The sequence below is a fragment of the Mauremys mutica genome, chromosome 9 (genome assembly GCF_020497125.1).
Source record: "Mauremys mutica isolate MM-2020 ecotype Southern chromosome 9, ASM2049712v1, whole genome shotgun sequence".
In the NCBI taxonomy this organism is placed as follows: domain Eukaryota; kingdom Metazoa; phylum Chordata; order Testudines; family Geoemydidae; genus Mauremys; species Mauremys mutica.
In genome coordinates this window covers 57,812,946-57,835,610 of record NC_059080.1, presented here as the reverse complement: position 1 = coordinate 57,835,610, position 22,665 = coordinate 57,812,946, and the positions used below count along the sequence as shown (strand labels likewise).

At 42.3% G+C, this 22,665-nt stretch overlaps 1 protein-coding gene across 2 annotated transcripts in view; it reads right to left on the bottom strand.

The window, feature by feature from the left end:
• Positions 1-2,725: 2,725 nt before the first annotated feature.
• The window catches only part of UGGT1 (UDP-glucose glycoprotein glucosyltransferase 1), a 93,154-nt gene continuing 73,214 nt past the window's right edge, over positions 2,726-22,665 (bottom strand). For both annotated transcript variants that reach the window (XM_045029725.1, XM_045029726.1), the window contains 11 exons: positions 22,145-22,230; positions 21,679-21,763; positions 19,767-19,855; positions 18,912-19,016; positions 17,127-17,211; positions 14,828-15,010; positions 12,807-12,967; positions 12,189-12,303; positions 9,125-9,241; positions 4,846-5,014; positions 2,726-3,827 (listed from right to left, as the gene is read on the bottom strand). In XM_045029725.1, coding sequence (XP_044885660.1) covers positions 3,802-3,827; positions 4,846-5,014; positions 9,125-9,241; positions 12,189-12,303; positions 12,807-12,967; positions 14,828-15,010; positions 17,127-17,211; positions 18,912-19,016; positions 19,767-19,855; positions 21,679-21,763; positions 22,145-22,230 — 1,221 coding nt within the window. In that variant the 3' untranslated portion in view covers positions 2,726-3,801. The remainder of the gene's footprint in view (positions 3,828-4,845; positions 5,015-9,124; positions 9,242-12,188; positions 12,304-12,806; positions 12,968-14,827; positions 15,011-17,126; positions 17,212-18,911; positions 19,017-19,766; positions 19,856-21,678; positions 21,764-22,144; positions 22,231-22,665) is intronic.

The window sequence follows — 22,665 nt, the reverse complement described above, 5'->3', positions numbered from 1 at the left end:
TACCCTCAAGCTTCTGATTACATTCACAGAATTTGCGCAGCTCTCCTATTGCCACCTTGGAAACTTGGATGGATTATTTTTTTAACAGCAAACTAAATCTTTCTTCTTCTGTCCTAGTTGCTGTTGTGCCAGCCTGTGTACATTTAATGTCATGAAGTGTCAGTAGCTGAAACTGGGTAATTCTTGCAAGAGTCAGGCTTAGATTTTGTACTAAATGTTATATAAAGGCTTTCACAAGCAAAAGTTTGACGTTGCTGGAGGTTCCTATTAGCACCTGTGGTACTTGGGCTTCTGATCTTTTTATTGGAAAAACAACTAGATTAAATTTACACTGGAATGAGTTTAAAAAACATCTCATTTCCCAGCCTTGATTACTATAGCTCTGATGTCATTTAAGTGTCTAAGGCCTTGGCTACACTGGTGCTTTACAGCGCTGCAACTTTCTCGCTCAGGGGTGTGAAAAAACACCCCCCTGAGCGCAGCAAGTTACAGCGCTGTAAAGCGGCAGTGTAAAAAGTGCCCCAGCGCTGGGAGCGCGGCTCCCACCGCTGTAAGCTAATCCCCACGGGGAGGTGGAGTACCTGCAGCGCTGGGAGAGCTCCCGCAGCAGCGCTTTGGACTTTCCAGTGTAGCCAAGCCCTGAGTAGTGCATTAAGAGCTGCTGGATAGAAGATACATATACCTACATCATACCTAGACATGAATATCTGGTTGATGAAACCCTGTCCCCCGCACCTGCAGAGCATGGCTTTGGTCATGACAGAGGGGTTTCCTCTAGTTTTGCTAGTGCTAAGCTGCCCCTTTGGGGACTGGAGATCTGCTAAAAGTGCCTCTGAAATATAACTGTCTGCCATTTAAGCAACACACATTGTATCAATTAGTAGTAGGCTGTTTTAAAAATTATAGGTTTCAGAGTAACAGCTGTGTTAGTCTGTATCCACAAAAAGAACAGGAGTACTTGGGGCACCTTGAGACTATTTGAGCATAAGCTTTCATGGGCTACAGCCCACTTCATCAATGAAACATATAGGGAGATTGTATATACATACAGAGAACATGAAAAGGTGGGAATTGCCCAACCAACTCTAAGAGGCTAATTAATTAAGATGAACTGTTGTCAGCAGGAGGAAAAAAAAACAATAGCCCATTTAAGACAGTTTGACAAAAAGCTGTGAGGATACTTAACTTGGCTGAGCCATTACACACATTGAATCTATTTCCCCCATGTTAAGTATCCTCACAGCTTCTTGTCAAACTGTCTTAAATGGGCTATCTTGATTATCACTACAAACGTGTTTTTTTTCCCTCCTGCTGACAACAGTTCATCTTAATTAATTAGCCTCTTAGAGTTGGTTGGGAAACTCCCACCTTTTCATGTTCTCTGTATGTATATACAATCTCCTCACTATATGTTCCATTCTATGCGTCCAATGAAGTGAGCTGTGGCACGAGAAAGCTTATGCTCAAATAAATTTAAGTCTCCAAGGTGCCAGAAGCACTCCTGTCCTTTTTAAAAATTATAGATATAAGTGAAAGTACTGGGATACAAAGGGCTCAAGAGAGTTACACACACTAATTTTTACATCTGTATTTTCTGTGTCTGTTAGCAAAGGGCCCTTTCATAGCAAATGTCTGTAAAACTCAATCCCCCTTATACAATGCAACAGCCCTTGGGGCTGAATCCTGCTGTGTGCAGATGGAAAGGGGACATAGGGAGCCATTTTCCCCTCTGTCCAAGATTCAGGAGAATGCTATGAACAACTTCCCTGGTTCTAAAGGTGATAGGGTGCTGGCTGGGGGTATGACCAGACACTCAGCTGGATAGGATGCATGAGGTGGTGTTCAAAATGAATCAATGGGGAAGGCATACTGCTCTCTGTATCTTCTCTGAACAGACACCACCCATCCAGTTGCCATTGATCCATTTTATTTCCAAAAAGGATATAGTGGTGGGGAAAAAGTGGACACATTTTTTAAAAAAGTAAGCAAAACTAAAAACCTCTTCCCTCCAAAAAATAAATCTGTCCCTTCAGTCACAAAACTCTACAGTGAGTTCTATACATAAATGTAGGGTTATTTGAGCCAATTTCTTCTTTAAAGTGGATTTCAGAGAGTTACCTACCTCAAATGTTGACATTTGGAGTAGGCTTACATCATATACAGCCTTAAAAAGAAAACGCTGAAAGCTAAATTCAGACTAATGCAGAAACCCATCATCTTGGCCAGAATGCTAGGGGCCTGTTTCTTAAAAAAAGACCAAAAACACACACACCATAGACAATTGTTGTATCTACATGTGCTCACAAAAACCGTATTTTTGCAAATGAAGACCTAGCTCTTTCAATGCTGTTGAAATATAAAATATGGAGACTTTTCTTTACCTCGGATCAAAGGCTTGGATTTCCATCTCCACGGTGTTCTGGACAAAGGTATAGAGCTATCTGATTACAAAATAAATTGCTCAATTTATCTCACCAACATTCTCTTAAAGAAACTTCTGTTTTGATAATATATTTCACAGTTACCTGCAGTGGTAAAATGGACACACACTATACCTGAGTAGACAGAAATTGACTTTATAAGTGTGCTCTTGTGGCAGAACTATTGCCATGGTTTGTTTTAAAATTAATACGTGAAAGGTTTATTAGAAAATTTACAGCTGAAGAAACTAAGAACACTAATCCTCAGAGGATTCAGTTACTCGTAGAAAAATGCTTTTTTTTCTTGCGCACTTGAATTAAACTTATTGCATCAAAGCAACTAAAAAATGTGTGCAAACGAGGAATCCGTTATTGTGTTCCACAGTAAGGAGGACCAAGAAGATCAAAGGAAAGAGGGTTGAATGTGAGAACTAACACAAAACCCTAAGGACTTCAAGGTTTTATTGATGTGACATCTTGTGTTTGAAGAAAAATGAAATTTACATGATCAAAAACTTCCACAGATTTTCATAAACAGCAAAAACATTTATAAAACAATGAACCACAGCAGTATTAATGCCCTACAGATTTGTTTAAAAATGTTAAGGTATGTAGAAGGAGAAACAGGGCACTTTTAAATAAATTTAGGAGGACGGGGCAAGTCAGAAAACAAATCCTGATTTTTGTATATCAGTTGCAAAGTATTGTTAACCTTGTTAGCATATACAGCTGCAAGTGAATGTTTGGTTTTAAATGGTGTGGGTAGCTTTGCACTGAGCAACTCTTCAAAAGTGAGGAAACAGTTGCTATGTCTCAATTTAAATAATGAAACTGCTGTGCTGTAACAGAATCAGTGGCATAATGAACAGAGCCTTGTAGAAGAGGGACCATCTGAAAATTGCAATTGCAACATTAGACCAGTTCAAAGCATGGTTCCAAGCTTAACGTAGCCTGGAAAAACTAGCTCCATCTCAAAACATTTGTTTGAGGTAAGGACTCATGCTATCGCTGTCCCACCGCTCACTGAGTATGCATTTTCCATGTGCTCTTGAGTAAGATATCTGTGGCTAATAGAATCGTGGCCAGCAGTGGTTGTATGTGGCAACGGCTAGAGGAACAGACCTGCTCCTTTTCAATGTACTTTGAACTTCTGTTACTGAAATTCTACACTCCACTGTGAGCACTTTCATTTCCCCCACACAGGTGCAAAAACAGCAGCCTTGATCCTATTTCATATGCAGAAATCAACCCAAAGGCAAGTAATAAACACATACATCATCCCATTCAATTATTCAGCAGTTTTGCAGACATACTGGAAAAAAACTAGCATTTGATATAAAAATTGTCTATGGAACAGTCTAACTTCATTTTTCCCCATGGATCATAATTCCACATGTGCGCCTAGATCTGTAGAAAAGAAAAAACATAGGATGAAAATCACATTTCCAGGTTGGGTTTGAGCTGTGTGTGTTTGTGTGAAACTGGCTTTACAAGCCCCAGGATTGTTCTCTCAGAACAGAATTACACAAATGAATCCCTTATGAATTGAAAGGACACAGTAATCCTGTTGACCTTTGTACTGAATTACATTTTTCTTCAATTGTTGAAAAATTCAGAGGTAGGCCCAAATTTATGAACCTTCACCCAGACATAAGCTCTGTGGTTATGTTAATGAACCCCCACCAAACAGTTCTCTTCATATATGCTCTTTTTTTTTGTGGTCAAAGTGTTGCCCAAATTTTAAATCTGCTCTCAAGTACATATTTGCAAAGTGCTAATGATGACTTGAAATGTACTGTATAAACTATATATTACCACTATTCAAAATATATTCCAAAGCAAGTACAGATGTATTGCAGATAAGCTTCACAAATAATTTAGTTAAAATGGAGAGAGATGAAGGCCTTTTTGACAGTGTTGAAAATGGTTTAGTTCTGCCTACATGAGCGCTTAAGCCATTGTCTACACTGTGCAAGTGCACCTATTGCTGAAAACTGAGAATATGCAATGGTAGACTGAAGTTTGCGTTCAGCCAAACATTCCCCCATAGTAAGGATGATATTCAACTTCTGAAAAAATCCCATTCTGTTCAGTTCACAGAACTGAGAGGCACTTTGTTTAGCCTGGATTATGTTAAGGCATTTGTCAAGGAATGGGCCAATAAACTTCTCTTCTCATCTACAATGGGCTCTTCCACTAAACCCAAATAAAAAGATAGTCACGCCAGCATGTGATGGCATAGTTATCTTTTGCATGGTATGAAGTAATACATTTGCATTAGAATGGTCAAGCATGAACTATTTTCCAACACCTGGGAAGAAATTCACCAGAATACCCTCACATACTATGTATAGGCACTGTGAGGGCAGCAAACTTTTAGTTTCAATAAAAGCCATTTTTTTAAATGGGACACTCTACAATTTACCTTTTCTGTTTTGATGTTTCATCCCATCTGTTGTAGTAAGGGTTCCTGATTCTTTCTCTTTCTGGAAACGACTGTATAGCTGTTTAATTTCTTGATCATAGTCCTGCCACTCTGGGACAATGCGCACGGCTGCCTGAAGCTTGGGCTCTTTGGTCATTGGATTATTACACTGCAAATGAAAATTCATTTTTGAGACAGATGACCTTTGCATACATGCAGAAAAGATAAGTCTGTGTTCACTCAGGTATTTTCAAGCTTCAGATTTGTCTGACCTTAAAAGAAAACTGAATATGGGGAACACTTCCTACTGAATTAGAGTAGTTTTAATTCCACTATCATCAATGACCAATTGAAAGGAAAGCCCCTCTTGCTGCAGTATGTCTCTCAGTTACTGGAGAGAGTACAGGCTAAAGTCTATTCCCAACTCATGCTAAAATTGCTGCTGTGGTTAGCCATGAAATCAATACAGGAGGAAGGGGAAAATCAATGCTTGCAAAATGAAAAAAGACAAAACTGCTAGTCAGTATTACATGGAGAATCTATGTAAGGTACATATATGGCCCTCATCACCTTAGTATTTGACAGCCTGACACAACACCCCTGGGAGGTTGGGAAGTGCTACTATCTCCATCTTCTGTGGTCAGTTCGTCATGCAAGCTATCTGCCATCTTTGCCTGTTCAAGACAGCACTATAATCCACCTGTTTGCCCTCTATAATGCAATCCATTACTTCCTTGGCTTTCCTTGGGGGTCTCTTTCTTACTGGCCTCTCCCACCATAGCTTCCGTAATCTTCGGCCTGTGTCTGAAGTAGTGCTTCCTGGATTTTGTCAGTCACATCACAGACTGACTTCTATCCTAATGGTTTCATTTAAAAATCTGTTCCTTTGTGTAACTCTTTTTAGAGCTCAGATACCCATAGGACCTCTCTAAAAGGCTGTTATGGCCAAGAATGAGCTCCCAACATCTATAAAATGTCTAGAAATGGCCTGTGTCTGTTAGCCTCCTGCAGTCAAACTTCCCATCACTTGCTTTCATGTGGCAGAGGTGTTTTTACCGAAAGATGGTGTGATAAATGAAAGAGGGGAAGGTAGCTCCCTTTTATGGACACCCAGCCAGGCAGCCAGTTAGCTATAAAGTCCCTTTTAGTGGCTGTTCTCTACTTGCTTTACCTGTAAAGGATTAACAAGCCCACAGGTAAAAGGAAAGAGAGTGGGCACCTGACCAAAAGAACCAATGGGAGGGCTAGAACTTTTTTAAATTGGGGAAAAACTTCCCTTTATCTGTGTGTTGTGGCTCTCCGGGAAAGAGGGGAACAGGGAGCAGTTATGCTCTGAGAAGCTTTAAGCCAGGTATGATCATAGATCAGGCCTGCACAACATGCGGCTCGCGGAGCCTCACTGTGCAGCCCGCGGGGGATTCTAAATCCCCCCCACACAGCGCTCTGCGGGCAGTCCAGAGCCCTTTGAATCCCGGCCGCAGCAGGGATTCAAAGGGCTCTGGACTGCAGGCAGCCGCGGGGAGCCCAGAGCCCTTTAAATCTCAGCCGCGGCCGGGATTCAAAGGGCTTTGGGCTGCCGGCAGCCGCGGGGAACCCAGAGCCCTTTAAATCCCAGCCGCGGCCGGGAGTCAAAGGGCTCTGGGCTGCTGGCAGCCGCGGGGAGCCCAGAGCCCTTTAAATCCCAGCCGCGGCCGGGAGTCAGAGGGCTCTGGGCTGCCCGCAGAGATTCCCAGCCGCGGCTGGGATTTAAAGGGCTCAGGGCGCCCCGCAGCTGCCGTCAGCCCAGAGCCCTTTGAATCCCAGCCCGCGGCCGCTGATTGCCCCCTCTCCAACTCCTGCCCCAACTGCCCCCCAGGACCCCACCCCCTATTTAAATGCCGCTGCTCCTTGTCCCCTGATTACCCCCTCCCGAGACCCCTGCCCCTTGGGACCCCAGCCCCTATCTAAGCCTCCCTTCTCCTTGTCCCCAACTGCCTCCTCCTGAGACCCCCCCCAACTTCCCCCCAGGACCCCACCCCCCTACCTGTCCCCTGATAAACCTCTGGGACTCCCATGCCTATCCAACTGCTGCCTGTCCCCTGACTGCCCCTCCGAACCTCTGCTCCATCCAACCCCCCCTGCTCCCTGTCTCTTGACTGCCCCCTGAAACCCCCTACCCCTTCTCCAATCCCCAAACCGCTTACTGTGCCACTCAGATCAGCGTGTCTGGCTCCGTGCAGCTCCAGACAGTTGCTGCCATGCTCCCCCATGGAGCCCACAGCCCTCTCCACCCACCCCCCCCCAGCACCTGCCTTCCAGATTTGAACACCTCAAAATTCAGGAGTGCTCAAGCTCAATTTGGGCAGCTTTTACTTCATTTCTCCCAAATCAAATATACTGATCCACTGTAACTTGCTGTAGAAAAAGTAGGATAAAATTGAGCAAGAAATGCTTATTAGCACTGGAATTGCTATTTTCAACAGCCATTGGCTTTTTGTTTGTTTGAAAGGAAGACAGTGATATTGCATTGGCAAATTCCCCATAGAAAGAAAGAGTGGAACAAAAGAATAATAAAGGCACCTCAACTTTTCCTCATTTATGGAGGACAGTCTTGTAATATGCATCCAGACATCCTCCAATCACACAAGCTGAAAATTGTTCCACTTTACTGCAGCTCTGTAACCATATGGGAACCAATCCTGTCTGTGTTTGGTGCACATCCAAAATTCCTGCTGAATGACCCGCCCTGGGAGCAAGTTACCAGTGACCCAGGGCTGGGGCGGCAGGAGGTGGGGGGGGCATTGGTGGGGGGGAGCCCAGGGCTGGGGCAGCAGCAGGGTGGGGGGAGGGCACTGGTGGGGAGGAAAGGGGGAAGCCCAGCACTGGGGCAGCAGGGGGTGTGGGTGGGTGGGGGGAGAGCCCAGGACTGGGGCAGCAGGAGGGTACAGGGGGGAGCCCAGGGCTGGGAAGGGGGGCAGCCAAATTTTTTTTTTGCTTGGGGCAGCAAAAAACCTAGATCTGGCCCTGCCGGGTTCTCCCAGCCGCTGGAGTCCCGGGCCCTTTAATTTGACCCTGAGGGCTCCCAGCCACCTCTTCAGCTGGGAGCCCCTGGTTGATTTAAAATAAAGTATCACCTCCCCACCCCCAACCTTCCTTTTTGGCCCACAGCTGTTTTGGTGGGGTGGTGCTGGGGAAGGAGGGTTTGTTTCCGCAGGGCTGGGCAGCCCTGGGGCGGGGTGTTTCTGCGGGGCCGGGAGGTTTCGGCCCTCAGCTGTTTTCTTTGGAGGAATGTGGCCCTCGCTGCTTTACAAGTTGTGCAGGCCTGTCATAGATCATACACAGAACTACTTATTTGGAATCCCCAAATGTGTGAGTAGATCAGGAATGTTTAGAAAGATGCAATTAGGTTTATTTCTGTTTATTTCTTATGGCTAGTGGACTCCTCTGTGCTAACCCCAGATGCTTTTGTTTGCTTGTAACCTTTAAGTGAACCCCCAAGAAAGCTATTTTGGGTGCTTAATTTTTGGAATTGCTCTTTTACAATCTAGCAAAAGCCTAAGTTCCAGATGTATTTTCTTTTTTGTTTTAATAAAATGTACCTGTTTTAAGAACAGGATTGGATTTTTGGTGTCCTAAGAGGTTTGTGCATGCTGTTAAATTAGCTGATGGCAACAGCTGATTTCCTTTGTGGTTTTTTTCTCAGCTCTTCCCCAAAGGGAGGGGTTGAGGGTACCCCACAAGAAGGAATTCCCAAGTGTGCCTTTCTGGTTTCAAAAAGGGGTTTTGCATTTGGGTGGTGGCAGCGTTTACCTTGGGAGTATACAAGCCTGGAGTTACAAGTATTAATTTTTAAAAATCCTTATGGGCCCCCACCTTCTGCACCCGAAGTGCCAGAGTGAGGAATGAGCCTTGACAGGTGGGTATCTGGCACCTTTTAATAACCAGACAGCTCAGGGGAGGTGAAACTCTTCAGTCTGGGTGGGCAGCCTACCAAGGAGAAGGAAAACTTTGACCCGCCTGCAATCCTCAGGTTAAATTTAGCCTGGCCCAACAGGTCTATGGAAAGAAGGTGGGAAGAGAGAGGGCACTTACTCAGTTCAACTGGGGAAAGGCCCCTCTCCCTGCTGTGTGTGACTCAGGGATGCACCCAATACATTTTGGTGAAAGGTGAATACATCAGCCCAAGAGATTTCTACTTTTTGGTCAGTTACCAAATGTCAGTTACTAATAGCTCTGTTTCACAACAATGCGCCAATGTATAAACCGATTTAAATCTACTTATGAGCTATCATGGCCTTACCAGATCAATAGTTTTTGCTCTCTTCTTTGAAGAATCATCACACCATGTTTCACACCAAAGCCACTCCTGGGGTAGTGATTTAATGGGAACCTGATGGATCATGTTGTTGGGCAAATCCTGTTTGAAGGACAACATTTTTTAGCAGTATCTACAACAGTGAGAGGAAAAAATCATTTACCTTTAGAACTCCCAAGAGATGCCCTCTGAGAAATCCTAACCTGTAGAGCAAAATGCATTTTGCACCCAAGTAGAAAACCAGGGGTTTTCTAGTGAGTGAAAGATGAATTATAACGTTACCTAAACAAAAATCTATAAAAGTTAGATTCTCTGGAGAAAACCAGAACCCCAGACTGTTTCAACAAACAAACAGTTACCAATTTTAGAGTTCAGTATTCAAAAATTAAATTTCAGTTCACTTATTGTTTTGTGAAGTCAGCATATGTAAGGTTTTAACTCCATTTGATAATGGGATATGAATCCAGCTATCAAATGCTCATTGTCGCACTAGACTAGCTCAAATGGCTATTTTCTTAAGAGATATTAACAAGAGATTCCTCTTGGTACTTGTACAGTTGTTTAGAAGACAGAGGAATGGTCCCATGGCACTATGACAGCACAAATACTCTGTCCAACAGTCCCACTGCCTAGTAACACTAATGGAAACATTGGTAACCTACACACAAGATTATTCTAATACAGTAACTCCTCGCTTAACGTTGTAGTTATGTTCCTGAAAAATGCTACTTTAAGCGAAACAATGTTAAGCAAATCCAATTTCCGCATAAGAATTAATGTAAATGGGGGGGGGCGCGTTAGGTTCCAGGGATATTTTATTCATCTGATAAAAGATATATATACACATACATATATATAATACACACACACACAGTATAAGTTTTAAACAAACAATTGTATACTGTACACAGCAATGATGATTGTGAAGCTTGGTTGAGGTACTGAAGTCAGAGAGTGGAAGAAAGTGTGATATTTCTCAGGGAATGCCTTACTGCTAATTGATGAACTAGCACTCAGCTGAGCCCTCAAGGGTTAACACATTGTTGTTAATACAACGAGGAGTCCTTGTGGCACCTTAGAGACTAACCAATTTATTTGGGCATAAGCTTTCATGGGCTAAAACCCACTTCATCAAATGCATGGAGTGAAAAATACAGTAAGGAGTATATATATTACAGCACATGAAAAGATGGGAGTTGCCTTACCAAGTGGGCGGTCAGTGCTAACGAGGCCAATTCAATCAAGGTGGATGTCGCCCATTCCCAACTGTTGACAAGATGGTGTGAGTAACAACTGAGGGATGTTGTTAATGTAGCCTCACACTCTACAAGGCAGCAGGAATGGAGGGAAGGGAGACACCATGGCAGAGAGAGACAGAGACACACACCATGTGAGAGAGAGAGACACACGTTGACCCTTTAAGTATGCTGACCCCACTCTAAGTACATTGCCTTTTTAAGTAGATCAGCAAATTGAGACAGCAGCTGCTGCCAGCAAGCTCCCTCCATCCTGAGACCTGTCATGTCCACCCTCTGCTCTGTGGAAATGGGGTAAAGTAGCGGGGGACAGGAGTGGGGGGGAAGAGGACACCCTGACATTACCAGCTCCAAGGCAGAGGGCAGGAACAGCACACGGCAGTGTGAGGAGGGACAGCTGAACTGCCGGCAATTGATAGCCTGCTGGACAGCTGCCGCACAGGGAACTTAGGGGAGCGGGGAGCTGATGAGGGGGCTGCCGGTCCACCCTGGTCCCAAGCCTCTGGCAGCTAGCTCCAATGCCTGCTCTTTCTGCAAGCAGTGGACAAAGCAGGCGGCTGCCAAATGTTATAAGGGATCATTGCGCAACTTTGAACAAGCGTGTGCTCTAATTGATCAGCAAGGTAACACTGTTAACAGGGACGACTTTAAGTGAGGAGTTACTGTACTGTATAAAGCTCAGATGCATAAAGTCAATGCACTAATATACATACAGTTTAGCACATGGCACATTATAAATAAAGATGAGTATTTGAAGATACATAAAGCTTTCTTTGGCCTATAACTAGGAAAACCAAGGGCAGACTGGACAGCTCAAGAAATTGGTAATGGGTTAGAGAGACTTTCACCTCCACAACCCTAATTCCAATCTGGTCAATGCTAGTAGTACACACATTACGATCTAAAAACTTTTCATTGTCTTATAAAATATTAACTGAATTGGTGGTCTCAGGACACTTCCTAAGAGAAAGATGTCCATACCAAAGAAGCCTCCATAACACTTGGTATTGCCTTGTTGACTATCAACTGAGAGGCCAAGGAGCGAACAGACACTGAGATTTAGTTGTCAGACCCAGAGATGTGTTTTAAACTTGTACTGAGAGCCACCTGGAGGCAGTGAGGAAACTTGAACTGCGTGATTGTTTGTTTGGTTTTTTTATAATGGAGGACTTCAGTGGGAAACCAAAGTTTTAAGAATCAACACAGTCTCTGAAGTAGTAAAGCACTCAATACAGAATGACTACAGTGTTCCTCTTGGGGACTCTTCCATAATGCCATTTCATGAGGCTTGGTATCATTTTTTTGAAACCTTAGTAAAATCTCTACCAAATTCTGAAAAGCTAATAGTTAATGAAAATAATATTAAAGTTTAAACACAACTGACAAGAAGAAAAACACATGTAAAGCTAAAATAGTATTCTGCCTTGAACTCACCCCATGTCCAACTTCAATAGAACTCAGAATCTAATGTACTGCATATGCTGCAGCATAATGGTAACACTCATTATTGCTGTTGAAAGTTGTCACTGTCTGATGAAGCCAAGTAAAGGCGTGGGATTCGTTCAAGGCTTCAGAACAACATTGGCTTAAAACTACCATGTGTTAGGCAATTAAGAAATAAAGCAAGCAAATATCAACTCTGAATTAAGCATCAGATTACAGTGCAATCTTTAAACAGAGCTGCCTTAAGAAGAAAAGGTACATGACCTTGATAGGAATTAAAGACAAGAGAGTCTTAAGTATCTGAAAGCTACCATCTAACTGAAAAAATTAAAAAATCAAAGTACACACACCTGATCAAGGTTGGAAAGACTGTTAGGATCTTGACTCAGACCTTGATATTGTCCTCTTAGCCGGTCTCCAGCAGCTATCTTCCTAAACTTTTTCAGATCCACAACATATAGAGCACTAAACACAAATAACAGTTGTTAATAACATGAAGCCTGACTGATGTATCCATTTACAAAATTCAAAAACAATGTAATCTTGGATTCTCCCAGACAAACTAGGTTGTGATGGATAAATTCAAAGATTCTTCAAAAACAATATCTTAGTATTGCTGTCTCATTATCCATTTTTTCATTACCTTCAAAATTTAACCCAGATATATCTACTGGCAACTAACATCAGTTCAGTTAATCTGTAAAAGCTACAGCAAATGCTCTAGCCTAATATGTCAAGTGGAAATTCAGAGGCTGCCCAAGCTTACATGATGGAGCCCAGAAAAAGAAAGCATTGAGCAAACCCTCCAAACACATAGCAGACACAGATTTCATTGCATACACATGCACTTCAACCAAAGTTTGCCAGCAACAATGGCAAGTGTTGTTTCATGTTTTCCACAAGTTGTTTTTTTTTTAAACCAAACAAGAGCCCTACAATCTATCTGGTAAAACTGAATCCTTCAGTACCTAATGTGATATTTTCTTCCAGCCAAGTGACTTGCCCAGTATCCTGACTTCCAGAACCTGTAGCCATCCATCTCTCTACGGCTTTCACAGAATGGAGTATAGCCATATGGTGCACCTTCCAAATTGAAGTCTCTTAACTCTTTGAGGTCTGTGCGCACAATCTAGCAAAGAGGAATGGAAATGTATTCTATTTAGCATGGACACAGACACTTCGGAAAGCTAGCATGGGGGTTATTTTTGAGGTGCGGGTTAGGACTCCACAGTTGAAGTTGAATAAGCATTTAGAGAAAAGGTTACTTATTACTGGTGCAGTCTACATTGTACTAGTGGACCAAGATAAAGTCCCTGCCCAAGCAAATCAGAATAGGATAATGCTCATTATCATTCTTCAAGTAACAGAGATATAAAGAATCCAAAATAGACTGTTATTAGAGTTATTAGCTATTAAAGGAGAATCTGGTATCTAGGTCATGGTACCTACAAATAACTTAACTTAGGATAAGTCTACACTGCAATTAAAAACCTGTGTCTGGCCCATGCCAGCTGACTCAGGCTCAGGCTGGAGCCTGGGCTGTCAGGCCCAGAGAGAAGGGATGGATCTAACGTGGGCTCCAGCATGAGCCCAAACATCTACACTGCAATTGAACAGCCCCTTAAACCCAAGCCCGAGTCAGCTGGCACAGGCCAGCTGCAGGTGTCTAATTGCAGTGTACACGTACCCAGAGCCATCACTCTATATCTGACCTCTCAAGTCCTCATCCTCAAAGGAAACCTGTACAACATTTTCAACAGATGAGTCTGGGAATTTAAAATCATAAGTTTGCTAAAAAAACAATGACTTAAAAAAGACACTGGTTTTGTGGCTTATTACAACAATTTGTACCACACCCTGCAGCCTATTAACCCTCCATTTTCCTACAACTGCAGAGGCATTAATTGCCCACTTCGTTTTAAGTGATGCAAACTCCTTATGCTTAATCTGTTCCACCTTGTATCTAGTTTGCAGGGCTGGCTCTGGCTTTTTTGCCGTCCCAAGCGAAAAAAAAAGGGAGGAGGGGCCAGCTGGAGCGGCAAAGCAGGGGAAAAAAACCAACACTTTGCAGCCGTAGCGGCAAAGCGAGTGGGTGGTTGGGGGGGTGAACAAAACAAAAACACAGCATGGCTGGAGCGGCAAAGCCGGGAGAGAGCGGGGGGAAGACACGGTGCGGCTGGAGAGTCAAAGTGTGTGTGTGGGGGGGGGGACAAAACAAAAACGTTGTGGCCAGCAAAGCGGGGGGGGGGGGGGGGACAAAACAAAAAACTCTACAGGGCGGCCAGAACCAGGGAGCAGGGGGACTCCCTGTGTTGCAGAGTGTGCGCCCGGTCTAGTGGAGGGGTGGGGGAAGGAGCGGGGGGGAGAGAGAGAAGGGGGCAGCCAACGCTTCAGCGGGCCCGACCGCTGCGCCGCCTGCTGGGAGGGCTCCGCGCCTCTCCAGTCGGCGGGGAGGGAAGGACCCGGGCTGCCCTGCCGTGTTTGCTGCAGGGTGCTCCCCTCCTCTGCGCCACCGCCCCCTACAGGGCAGCCGGAGCATGGGGGAAAAAAAAAAAAAAAGCAGCCGTGCCACCCTAGGTTTGGGCGGAATGCCGCCCCGTAGAATCTGCTGCCCCAAGCACAAGCTTGCTCGGCTGGTGCCTGGAGCCAGCCCTGCTAGTTTGGCCACTCTGGTTACCTTCTCCAGACATGAGAAAGCTTGTCCCTTCCACCAACAGAAGTTGGTCCAATAAAAGGTATTACTTTGCCCACCTTGTCTCTTGACAAAGATAGGCCCCTGGGGTGCTGTGATGGCTGCTTATCTTGCTAATAGGATTTGTGCTGTCCTCTTCTATTTGTTATATCCACATTTTCTAACTTTTGAGTGCTTTACTTTGCAACCTTCATAATGTTCTTTTAATATAGGTGTTTTCGTATTTAACTCCATTTACTACACGTACGCTGACCTCGTAATTCCTGCCAATGACCCCGAAGCCATCAGGTAGCTTACCTGATCAGCATCCACAAACAGGAATTTATCAACCACCAGTGGGAACAGCACATCCAGAAAAAGGATCTTGTAACCCCAGATAATGCGCTGTTTCTCTGTTTGCTGGTGAAGCCATCGGGGCCATTTGTATTGGACAAGCTCATACTGGAAATTGTATTTCTCTGCCATGTATGGAATGAACTCCTGGGGAGGGAAAAATTATTTGTCTCGACTGCATTTCTAGGTTTGTCCCAATATAGCGAAACCAGGTAGAAGCAAAGACAATTTTAAAAAAGAAGAAAAGGCCCAAGAGACTTTGCAGCCTTTGGGTAAAGCACAATTTTTTTTTCTAGATAGGTTTTTTGTTCTAAGCAAATGTAAATGTAATTGCAAACAAACTGACTGCATAAAGTGGTCCCAACTTTGTGTGACAGTCGCACCTCAGAAATGTAACTGTCAGAATGTGGTCTTTGAAATCCATCTAAACATCTTGGGATCCCTTCAGTCCCCACAGTTCTGACACTGATCCAGGGGTGAAGGGTTTAAATTACAGGAAGAGATTACTTGAGTTAATAGGAAATACTGGAATAAACCTAAAAGGGAAAAAGGTAAGATAAACATCAGGAAAAGATTCCCAACAGCAAGATCCACTTGGCTGTGCAAGTTTCCCCAAGTGAAGTGGGAGAAGCCCCAACTCTTGAACAATTAGTATAAGCCCTGAAAAATGCTAATAAGTGTACATTAGAGAATAATCCTGGATTAGCAGAGAACTGGGACTAGAGAACCTAAGAAATTTTCCCCTGCTAGCCCCCTCTAACTAATTTGATAATTGCAATCAAGTACTTCAGGGACTGCTGTATTTTAACATAAACCCAATACTCAAACAATATAATGGTACAAATTCGTGCCTAGTTTTTAATACCATTAAAGTCCAATAAATGATTTCGCTGACTGACTTTGGCTTTGCATTGCTCCCAAGATGTCACAATGCACCCCCTGAAAATGTGTATTAGAAAAGAAAAAGTAACCAGAAGGCTTAATGATACTAAAATAATCCTAATTTAGGGAAAAGATGCTGGTTAAACCAAGATTGTTACTTGTCCAACAAATCCATGATGTGGAGTTTGCACTGAGTGGGAAATAATCTACTGCTGGCCACAGGTAGCATATTACTTCCCCACTGGAACAAGGGGGGACGAGAGGTAGCACAGACTGTGAAGTCACAGAATCTAGCCCTTAGTTGATTTCTCTTTGTATAAACAGACTCTTCATTTACAATGAACTGTCAAACCAGATCAGACCCATGGCCCACCAAGGCCAGTGTTATGTCTCTGACAGTACCCAATGCCAGATAAATCGGAGGAAAGCATAAAACCGCTTTACTAGACAGTCATGCATTAACATGCCCATAGAGGATGTTTTTTCCTAGGCATTTAAGGTTGTCTCATCTCCTGAAGTATCAGGGTTGATGTGTCATATATGTATATAGCCCATCTTATTCATATACATGTGTAATCCTTTTTTGAATCTTATTAAGCACTCTGCCTCTATAAATCGTTGCCACAGGTTAATTGTGTTATGTAAAAAAATATTTCCATACTTTAGTTTTTTATTTGCTACCTTCTGATTCCCCTTGTTCTTGGTTTAATATGTGTGCACAACTGGCCTCCTCTACAGTCCTGTTGATTTTATATACATCTTTCATACCACCTATTCTCCTCTCAAAAATTAAAAGTCCTAATATTTTTAGTGTTTCTTCATATGGAACTTTTTCCATGCCTCTAATCATTGGCATTGCCTATCTCTGGGCTTTGTCTCCTTCTGCTCTGTCCTCCCTCGCCCCCTCCTCACAGCTCATGCACAGCTTCCCTCATGCAATTTAAAAAGAAGCCTCTATTTAACAGCCACACCTTTATCATGAACATTGCCATGCAAACCACAGAGAAAAGCAGTTCAAACTTAACAGAAGAAAAGGAATCTAAACGAAGATATGAAGAATTCTCTTACTCCAATTTGCTACTGTGTGCAACTCCCTCCTTATATACCCCCTTACAAAGCTAACCCACTGTCAAACTGATCTTCACTTACAAAACCTTAATCAGAAGAATACGACTGCAACTATAATTCTTGTTTGTCAAAATAAAGAAATATCAATAGATTATGCATAGCTTTTCATGTTGATTAGTATGAGACTCATCTACCTGTTCAAAGAACAGATATGTAAAAAAATGAGGTAAGAAGATGACAAATGTAATAACCTTTAGAAAAGATTTTCACTTTTATCTGTGAAAAATAAAAAGTAAAAGATTTAGTAACCAACCTTGAACGTAGGTGACAAATAGTTCTTCAAGAACCAGAATTTCACTGGAGTCTTAGTGTGTTTCAGCACAGATAACATCATTATACTGTTAAAAGCAAAAAATAACAAGGTTTTTGTACATTTAATCAACAGGAAAGACTCCCTCAATTGTAAAGACCACAGCGTTATCGCTAAGACAAAGTTCGTACAGCCCTGCTCTGCAGAAAGCTCTCAGCGTAACGGTTAGATTACAGATGGCTATTTTCCTACATTATTCTAGTGAATGCAGTTTGTGCCAGATTACTGACCTTTATGCACCAAAAAGAAAATATACAGCTGCAGCCTATTAAAATGAGCTTAAACACCTAAGAACACAATAATTTTTTTTAAAATACTGAATAATTTATGCATGAATATACAAAGTGGGTCATTCTTTAATCCAATATACAGTAAATCAGATATTAAGACAGTGATCAACTACCCTATTATCTATTAGATAAACGGCTTAAATCTATTTTAGCTATTTGTAAAGAGCAAAATAGCGTAAGTGTAGCCTAGCGAGCACCCTGCTCCAGAGAAAAAGGGGTTAAAACCAGCTCTGGGAAAGGGCTGCCCCAAGGAGCCAATCGGGGGCAGGCAGGTAGCCAATCCAGACCCAGTAGGGCTGGTAGAAAGAGGGCTGTGAGCTAGGAGGCAGGCAGTCTCACTCCAGCCTTGGGGTGGAAAGGACTGGGTTGCCTGGGAGCACAGGGTACCTTCAATAGAGCAGTGCTGGGGAAGGGGCAGGCTAAGCTGGGGAGCCCAGGCCTGGCAACCTCCCAGGCTGAGGCCTGACAGGAAGGCCTAAGGAGGTACTGAGGTCCAACCCCCTAGCCAATGATGAGTGGCCATTGCAGACTGCAGTTTGCCCCTGAGTAAAGGGGCTAGATGAGGACTGGCCGTGGGTCACTGAGGCAAGGTGGGCTCAGGGGAGTGGAGTTCCCTGGGTGAGAGGCAGCACCCCAAGATAAGGAGCACTGTGGTCCGGGAGGGACGTGAGGCCTACAGGTTGGGGAGATAAAGGGACTGCAGAGGAGTAGGTAACAGAGGGCAAGACACCGGCCCATGGAGGGCACTCCACGGCTGAGAGAGCTAATTCCTGGATGGTCAGCAGGAGGTGCCGTGCCGGTGAGTCAGCAGACCTACTACAGTAAGAATAAAAATAAAAGTCATAGAATAAATATCTTGTGCTTTTAAAATCAACTTTTTATCTTTGCCTTAAGGTTTGTTCTATGAATATTGGTTTGTAGCAGTGGGAAACCTACAATGATACTGCATCTCAGTGACAGCTACTAAACAAAGCTTGCCTTAACACTTCACTTCCTGTAAACTGCATAGACAGAAACGTTTATAAAATACACTAAAGTTTCCAATTGTTTTAAATCTAATGGGAGTTTTACCACTGGATTTCACTTTTTTCAGTATTACCCTTAACATTAAGTAAGACCTATGCCAAGTGAAATAGCCAGTGTTTAACAACTCTGTACCAAATTATTCATATGTAACGTATCAGAGGGGTAGCCGTGTTAATCTGGATCTGTAAAAAGCGACAGAATCCTGTGGCACCTTATAGACTAACAGACGTATTGGAGCATAAGCTTTCGTGGGTGAATACCCACTTTGTCAGACGTAAGGTAATTTATGTAACATAAATTGTCAGATTATTATTTAAAATGAGATTTGTAGCTTCCAACTACTTTTTTAAGTAGATAGCAACAGCAGTACATCTACCAACTGAGAAACAAAAATTACAGACTCTATACTAACCGGAGAAATCTTTCATACAGGTGTCCTGAAGCCACAGAGAATATATTAATCACATCATCTTTATCCTGTTTCACTTCGTCATTCTTCTGCCCACCTGTAAATCCCCTAAAATCAGGAAAAATATAGTCCTCATTAGAATACTTATACCTGTCTACAATGTCATGTAGAAAACAGCTTTTCCCCCAAGCCAAATCTCTCACTTCCCAGTCTGGCAGGGGTCGAGTGTGCTGCAAACACAATGTGCTCAGACCTGGGAGGGAAGGCATGCTTGGTGTTGCCAGCTGATTTATATTATTGATGGGCTCTGAAAAGAGTCCTGTTAATGAAACCTCTTCAGCCTTAAGGGGGCTGCCTGTGATGTGGGGCCTTTACAAAATGTACAATGATCCAGTGCACCAAGAAAGGCATTCTCTAACCTTTCATAGAAGGGAGAAGGAGAACATACACCTCTACCTCGATATAATGCTGTCCTTGGGAGCCAAAAAATCTTACCATGTTATAGGTGAAACCATGTTATATCAAACTTGCTTTGATCCGCCAGAGTGCACAGCCCCGCCCCCCTCCAGAGCACTGCTTTACCGTGTTATATCTGAATTCATGTTATATCAGGTCGCGTTATACTGAGGTAGAGGTGTAGTTACAAAGCAATGCCCATCTTGTTCTGCACAGCTGAATAAAGTAGACTCTCAGGAATTACTGATAGCGTAGTTTTAAAAATTAAACCCTCAAACCCAGTACCATTTATAACAGGATGGCTATAGATTATTGGTACTTTAGGTCCCTCATTAAAATACCAGACAATCTTTCAGTTTCTAGACACTTGCATGATTTTAGTGAACAGAGAACTGTTTTTACCACTTAAGAGACTCCCAAAATCCAGACTCATTCTCATTGGTTCCATCACTTAGTAAATCTTCATTCATCATATCTAGTTTCTTCTGAACCTGCAAATGTATAACACTGCGTTAGCCAACAAATTTTATTACTAGCTGAGAAAATAGCTACAAGAAACTAAGCAGTCATCACCACTCCATGTTTTTGTTTATCAGTTTGAATAATGTCCATCTACATACAACTTAGGCCACATTAAGATACTTATCAGAAGGGACAATAACTCAGTTTTCACTAGTGAATTTTAACACAAAATCCAAACTAGTTTCCAGAGGCCTTAAGACCTTTGAGTTTAGAAGGCTAAAACTTATCAAAATGCATTTTTGTCATCATCTTCGATGACGGAAACTGGAGAAAAAATTAACACTACTCTCTATATTGGTCAAAAGGAGTCAGCTAAGACATTAGGAGTGGAGCACCAGAGCTAAGCAACTTAATCACAGTAGATTTAATAGGCAAGAAGACCACATTGAAAAACCAGAGCCAAATAGAAATGCAAAATAGAAATTCTGGGAGGAAGAGAGGAGAAGGTTGTGCTGCAACCATCACCACCAATGGATTAATCTGGTTTCATTTTGTAGCTACACTTCCATCTGCTGTGTGCCCTCTGAGGGAGAGACAGTATCAGATAACCACAGAGCTGATGATAGAAGGTAGATAAGCACAGGTCTTTAATAATGTATGATAGCCAGTGGGTAAAAAAAAACATATCCATAATGGTAGTTACACTACTGGCTGGCTGGCTATTTATTTGTTATATAATCATTACTAGGAGTGGAGGAGGAAGCATATTAAACATGATTAAGGGATATATTTTTAAGATTTTGCACTCAGTTAAGCCAGTAAAAAGTGAGCACAATTGTGTTGCTAATTTGCATGCAAATTAGAGCAACCATATGTCAAATCCCTCATTCTGCACATATAATCACTAATTACATGCACGACACACTAAATATATTTAAGCCCTTTTTTATCAAGTGCTACTATAATACTGCTAGCATCCCACAGATACTCTTCCAAACTTAGCACCTCATTGATAAAATTCTCTTCCAATTTACATTCACACGATTGCTTCCTTTTCATTTTTATAATTCAACTCACTTTTCTTATATAATTGATATTGTGCTCTTGTATATTATTATTCTACTGAGTGCTGGAAGTGAACAGTGTTTTATAAATAATTAAACTATTTATTATTACTATTTATAACCCAGGAGATAGGATAAATGGACCCCATGAATGAGATTGCACCCCCCCCCGCGCCCAATGTACTGTTGGCATAAGACTTGAGAGGGACCTTCATACCAACAATGCAAACATCAAATAGGTAATATGTTCCAAGAGATAGGCTAGAGACTGGCTGTCTGGAGACCTGGATTTTAATCTAAACTCTGCAATTGACCTGCCCTTCAATTTACACAATCACTTCACCTCTCTGTGCCTCTGTTTCCCCTCTGTAAAACTGGGATAATGATACTTATACTTCTTTGTAAAGTGCTTTAAGGTCTACAGATGAAATGCAATGTTAGGGACCTGATCCACAGCCCATTGAAATCAATGGGAGTCGTCCTATTTACTTCAGTGACTTTCTCCCATTGATTTCAATAGGCTTTGGATCAGGCCGTATAAGACCTACATATTGTTATAAACATCTTAGTAACAGTATAGTGCCATCCCTTTCCCCAAAAAGTGCATGCATAATCTAAGTATCTTGAGGCTTCTGCTTTATTTTGCACACACTGCCTCTGGTGTAAGTTTATAGGAGGGATGATTAGTTCTTAAAAAAAAACCCACCTTGTTCATTACCATTGTCCATGCCCTCAAACCAACCACCCTACTTCAAGAGGAGCTCTTGCAGTACAGTTTTCAAACTCACCTTCACTTTAATAATTTTGCTCTTGAAGTTGTTGAGAACAACAGTAACTTCACTGGCATCAGGTGGAGAATCTGTACCATCATGGCTAAAAATAATTTTAAAAAAATTTAGCTTTTTAACCATCACCACAGAACCATTTTGTTTCCTATTTCTTCTTCATGAGCACTTTTCATAAAGATCTTTTTCATAACAGCCTTGTTCCCTCCCTGATTAAACCTTAACACCATAAAACATACAAACCTATCCAATAAATACAAAAGTGAACATACTCATACAAGATCACAAAAGGGATTTATTTGATTTAATCGCATGGAACAAATAGTGTGTCTGGCAGGGCATGCAATTTTCATCTAACAATTAGTTGCTATTTGTAAAGGAATTGTTAGATCCATAGATACCAGTATTATGTGTGTCCAGTTCAAAATGTTCACAGGATCAAAAACAAAAAGATATCATATAGCCTCACCTGTAGATTCTATAGATGTCCTCAGACCTCCCCTTTCTGAGTCTCAAAACCCAAGCCCCAGGATTGGCTTTTAATTGGAAGTAGCCCTGTAAAGGAAAAAAGTGACATGCTGTTTTAGCTGAAAACAGAAACTACTTTGCTATTTTTTCCTAGCAGTATACAGTTCGACCATTTTAGATTTGTATATATTTGCTCATAAATCAGCTGATTAAAACGTCTTTAATCTTCAAAACACAGATAAGAACAGGAAAGGTTCTACCATTTCCAATGAAATTTCCCATTTCAAAGTAAGCAATACCCATGGAAGAGGTAGAATCTTTCAAACAGATGGAGTTTTTTCAAGTAGTTACTGTCGGAGCAGAAACCAAACACAGACTTTCAGCCTGTTTTTCTGAAAAGATGACCCAGAATGTCTAACTTGTGGGCTTCCCTCAATGGGAGAAAAAAAAATATATCTTTCAAGCCACCACCAGCTAACCACTGTAATGATCCATAAAAGATCCAGCTTCAGTACATGTTTG